This window comes from Mixophyes fleayi, chromosome 5, assembly GCF_038048845.1.
Source record: "Mixophyes fleayi isolate aMixFle1 chromosome 5, aMixFle1.hap1, whole genome shotgun sequence".
NCBI lineage: Eukaryota > Metazoa > Chordata > Amphibia > Anura > Limnodynastidae > Mixophyes > Mixophyes fleayi.
In genome coordinates, this window is record NC_134406.1 from 253204827 (window position 1) to 253210826 (window position 6000).

The 6000-nt window shown below is 43.6% G+C and overlaps 1 protein-coding gene across 26 annotated transcripts in view; it reads left to right on the top strand.

The window, feature by feature from the left end:
* Positions 1-6000, top strand: part of RIMS2 (regulating synaptic membrane exocytosis 2) — a 506258-nt gene that overhangs the window by 354518 nt on the left and 145740 nt on the right. For 20 of the 26 annotated variants that reach the window (XM_075213921.1, XM_075213923.1, XM_075213924.1 and 17 more), the window contains 2 exons: positions 4384-4449; positions 5944-6000. The exon at positions 5944-6000 is cut by the window's right edge and continues 51 nt beyond it. The exons of the other annotated variants lie outside the window; for them this stretch is intronic. In XM_075213921.1, coding sequence (XP_075070022.1) covers positions 4384-4449; positions 5944-6000 — 123 coding nt within the window. The remainder of the gene's footprint in view (positions 1-4383; positions 4450-5943) is intronic. 26 annotated transcript variants of the gene reach the window in all.

A 6000-nucleotide genomic window follows, 5' to 3' on the forward strand; every position in this document is an offset into this window, starting at 1 on the left:
GTGAGGTATTATTGTTTGGTATGTGAGGTATTATTGTTTGGTGAGTGAGGTATTATTGTTTGGTATGTGAGGTATTATTGTTTGGTATGTGAGGTATTATTGTTTGGTGAGTGAGGTATTATAGTTTGGTGAGTGAGGTATTATTGTTTGGTATGTGAGGTATTATTGTTTGGTATGTGAGGTATTATTGTTTGGTATGTGAGGTATTATTGTTTGGTGAGTGAGGTATTATTGTTTGGTGAGTGAGGTATTATTGTTTGGTATGTGAGGTATTATTGTTTGGTGAGTGAGGTATTATTGTTTGGTGAGTGAGGTATTATTGTTTGGTATGTGAGGTATTATTGTTTGGTGAGTGAGGTATTATTGTTTGGTGAGTGAGGTATTATTGTTTGGTGAGTGAGGTATTATTGTTTGGTATATGAGATATTATTGTTTGGTATGTGAGGTATTATTGTTTGTTAACCCCTCATCTACTCTGCTCGCTATTCCCTCTCTCCCCTGGCCCCTTCTTCTCTCCCCTGGCATCACCAGCTCCCTCTCGTGTCTGATTTGTCCACCCTCCCTTAGGATGTAAGCTCTTATGAGCAGGGCCCCTCTTCCCCCGTGTCTCCCTACCTGTTCTTCTGCTCTGTCCTTACTCCATATGTCTGTCCTGGAGTTACTGAAGCATTGGTACTTTGTGTTTATCGTTCTGTACTGTTTAACCCTGTATGGTCTACTGTTTGTACTATGTACGGCGCTGCGGAATCCTTGTGGTGCCCAACAAATAAATGATAATAATAATAATGAGAATAATAATATGTGAGGCAAGTTTCTTTTAAAGAGATAGATGAAGTTGCTGCAAAGTTTAGGCTAAAATCGAATTTTGTTGTGGAAGTGCATACAATAACACACTGCAGTTTACTTGTGTTTTTATGTTTATTTAAAAAATATTTCTGAACAACAGCGGGTACGTGGTTTAAGGCCAATATCTGCATAGATTGCTATATTTTACCTTGTACGCAAGAGAGGTAAATCTGGATGTAATTTTGGTCAGTCCAGATTTTAAAGAATAACTGATTTAAGATACAAATCTATATTGTACATAACTCGGATGCGCCTTTCATGGGATCTGTCTGGGTCAAAGACGGAACTCTTCATTCCTCTTACCACTAGGTCTGTTTCTAACAGGACGAGAGGGTGTCGACGCCCCTCCCCCATGAACTCCCCATTCACGAGAATGGAAAGTTCACAGACGAGGGCATTGTACTCCCACTTGGCCTGCTTAAAACAGACCTAGCTGTAAGAGGAGTGCTGCATGGCACCGTTGCAGCTATTTCAGACCAAGGCGGGTGACATTCAAGGTAAGTACATTTTCTTTTTTTTAGCTGAGCTCATTGCATTCCACCCAAAACAAAAAAAAGAGCTTTGTGTGAGATTTTCAAGATTTCTTTTGTTTTGGGTGAGTTTTTAAGACCTGTTTTGTTATTTTTATTGCAGGCTGACTTAACTGATTATAGAGTTAAGGAGGTTTTATTAAAAAGAAAAGTGGCATTATTAACATAGGCTCACAGAGTATGTGTGAACAGACTCGCATAATACCATATAGTACATTTAAAGCGGCGCTGCCTTGTAAAGGAAAACTTCCCTTTACAAGGCAGCGCCGCTTTAAATTTAAGCTGTCATCTCGCCGAACTCCCGCGAGTTGACAAAACCGGAGATTGATACATTTACCCCAAGATTGTAGCTTTTTTTAAACATTGTTTATCAGTTCTTAATGGAATATAATGTTACTGAGAGACATGTCATGTAGGTATGTAAAAGTCTGAACATTTATAATATGCAATAATTGTTGTCAATATACTGTGCATTTACAATAGACTTTAGGAATTCCTCCACCCAAAATGGAAACATGTTTGGAATTCCAACCAAATCAGTTCATGATTGCACTGTATGTGGTGAGAAAACAATAGTTCTGAACAATAACAATTTTTACATATTGGATATACTTGGTTTAAGTGTTAAATCTAGTTGGCCAGTGAGTCCAGGATAGTGTACCGTCATGTTGCAAGAGGCCCTACACCCAACTACTGCCAACCACCTGTTTCACAGAGACCCTACACCCAACTACTGCCAACCACCTATTTCACAGAGATGCTACACCCAACTACTGCCTACCACCTGTTTCACAGAGACCCTACACCCAACTACTGCCAACCACCTGTTTCACAGAGACCCTACAGCCCGACTACTGCCAACCACCTGCTTCACAGGGACCCTACACCCAACTACTGCCAACCACCTATTTCACAGAGATGCTACACCCAACTACTGCCTACCACCTGTTTCACAGAGACCCTACACCCAACTACTGCCAACCACCTGTTTCACAGAGACCCTACACCCAACTACTGCCAACCACCTATTTCACAGAGATGCTACACCCAACTACTGCCTACCACCTGTTTCACAGAGACCCTACACCCAACTACTGCCAACCACCTGTTTCACAGAGACCCTACAGCCCGACTACTGCCAACCACCTGCTTCACAGGGACCCTACACCCAACTACTGCCAACCACCTATTTCACAGAGATGCTACACCCAACTACTGCCTACCACCTGTTTCACAGAGACCCCACACCCAACTACTGCCAACCACCTGCTTCACAGAGACCCTACAGCCCGACTACTGCCAACCACCTGCTTCACAGGGACCCTACACCCAACTACTGCCAACCACCTATTTCACAGAGATGCTACACCCAACTACTGCCTACCACCTGTTTCACAGAGACCCTACACCCAACTACTGCCAACCACCTATTTCACAGAGACCCTACACCCAACTACTGCCAACCACCTGTTTCACAGAGACCCTACACCCAACTACTACTATCCCCTTGTTTCATAGAGACCCTACTCCCAACTACTGCCAACCACCTGTTTCACAGAGACCCTACACCCAACTACTGCCAACCACCTGTTTCACAGAGACCCTACACCCAACTACTACTATCCCCTTGTTTCACAGAGACCCTACACCCAACTACTGCCAACCACCTGTTTCACAGAGACCCTACACCCAACTACTGCCAACCACCTGTTTCACAGAGACCCCACACCCAACTACTGCCAACCACCTGTTTCACAGAGACCCTACACCCAACTACTGCCAACCACCTGCTTCACAGAGACCCTACACCCAACTACTGCCAACCACCTGTTTCACAGAGACCCCACACCCAACTACTGCCAACCACCTGTTTCACAGAGACCCTACACCCAACTACTGCCAACCACCTGTTTCACAGAGACCCTACACCCAACTACTACTATCCACTTGTTTCACAGAGATCCTACACTCCAATTGCTGCCAACCACCTGTTTTAGAGGGACCCTACACTCCAATTATTGCTAGACACCTTTTTCACAGAGACCCTACACCCAACTACTGCCAACCACCTGTTTCACAGAGACCCTATACCCAACTACTGCCAACCACCTGTTTCACAGAGACCCTATACCCAACTACTGCCAACCACCTGATTCACAGAGACCCTACACCCAACTACTGCCAACCACCTGTTTCACAGAGACCCTACACCCAACTACTGCCAACCACCTGTTTCACGGGGACCCTACACCCAACTACTACTATCCACTTGTTTCACAGAGATCCTACACTCCAATTGCTGCCAACCACCTGTTTTAGAGGGACCCTACACTCCAATTATTGCTAAACACCTTTTTCACAGAGACCCTACACCCAACTGCTGCCAACCACCTGTTTCACAGAGACCCTATACCCCAATTACTGCTAAACACCTGTTTTACAGAGACGCTACACCCCAACTGCTGCCAACCACCTGTTTCACAGAGACCCTATACCCCAATTACTGCCAAACACCTGTTTTACAGAGACGCTACACCCCAACTGCTGCCAACCACCTGTTTCACTGAGACCTGTTGGGATCATACAGACTTATAAGTGACTGCCATTCATCTGCCCAACAAATGAGTGCCATTGCCCTACCCAGGAAATGACTGTCATTCTTCTGTCATCAAACCTAATAACATTTTTGCCCTCTGCACACATGTATTAGTGGATGAATTCTCACATTCCTAGCCTAAGTATATACATAGATGACTAGTCCATAAATATAGCTATATACAAAAGGCAATAATGGATTTTCTTTTTCATGAGAAACATGTATGTTCCTATAGATCCTCATACGATTCAGTGCAGCGCTGTGAAATTAGTTTTGTCTTGAAATATAATTGTACCTCACACTGTGTTCCTCAGGCTCCTGCAGGGCTTATTATATATGTTTCTCTCAGTAACCTGCATTTATTTGGCCAACTCAACATCTCACTGTTCTTGTTTTCTGCCGTTGCTCCAGTCATTATCTCACACTACCTCGCACGAGATTCAGTCAATCCTTTGACCATCATCTAAGAGAACCAAGGTTCGTATTGCCTAGATTGAGTGTGGTGCCTGAGCACATGCTGTGTGTCTAAGTAGCTTTCTATGCAACAGAAAGAGTAGTTGAAAGATTTTAAAGCTTTTCTAGTTACAGTTTTGGCTCTGATATTATTTTGTTTTATTTTTAATATAGCTATACACAGCCCCCTCAGCCCAATCTAACTGAATGACAGAATACATTCCCCTTTTGCCACTTTATTTTCTCTATACCGGCTATAAAGACTGGTCCATCTAATAGGACACGTGACATCACCAGTACCTTCTATATAAGCGCTACATTCTCATTTCAGAATACTCTGTACGGAAATGTGGAGCTTGTTCTAAGGGATGGTGCTGACGCTTTATATAAGCCCTTTTAGCAGCTGTTGCGGTTGTACCGCGGTAGGATTTTGGTGAGAAGTTCCACATTAAAAAGTGAACTGTTACAGGAGAAAACCTAGAGAGGCTGATGCAGAATGCTTATTACACCAGTTTGCATAGTGTATCTGCACATGCCCAGAGAAATGGGTGCCCCCACATGCACCCATGCAGATCTGACACTTATGGCTGCTTGCACCTGGATAGGGTGTGATGGGGGCTTTCTGACATACTCAGAGTACAGTGATGGCATTGCTAATAGATCCACATCGCTAAAAAGACGTATATACACCGGATAATACTCTATTATTTGCTGTGGGTGAGGGGCAGGTGTAAATAACAGAGGACGACGGTCTCTGGCACCAGTGAACCACTAGTGATTGCCTGTTTGTGATTGCACCGTTGATGCTGAATGGCTCTTTCTTAGTCGGTTGGACATATATTATGCTTTTGTGTGCGTGTTTTAGTAAAACACTTTGGACACAAGATGGAGAGTAGTGTGTACGTTTTTGGGATGCCTAATTGCAAATGCGTTGAACATAAAACAAATACATTCAAACACGGGTGCAACATGGGGCCGTAAGTGTCTGTGACGTGTGCCCGGTGTAAACAGGATTCATACGCTACTGCGCAGATCTAAAGTACAGCTCAGCATATGGGTGTAAATACGCTATTTATACTGCTTGTCCGTAAATTACATCTATTGTGCGCCTAAATCTTTAGCCGGAGTGTCCATGGGTTCTATCATTTTGTCACATAACATGTTTGAGCTAAGGATAGCACGCATATAATACCCACACACACATGGTACTATGTACATGATTCTAGTCCTAGCATGATGTTTGGAAAGAATGAGGCTACTGCATTCTCCCTGAGCGTTGGTTCAGGCCACGCGATGGCTGCCTCCGCTCTGTCCACTTTAAGCCACATTGTGATCTCTGTTTTACGACAGATTAACACAGATGGGTATAATTTGGTAACTATTGTCTCTGTACACATTACGTTGTAACAGATTTTGTGTTTTCTGTTTTGCTTTTGCAGTGGTTTGACATTTGTTTGACATTCAAATTATTAAAGTGCATGGATAACGAGTTCACTGTCTCTGCCCATTTCTTGGCAGCAAGGATCACCCCATTTACCCTATCTTTTGTGAAGATGCTATCCGAATGCTGCGTTC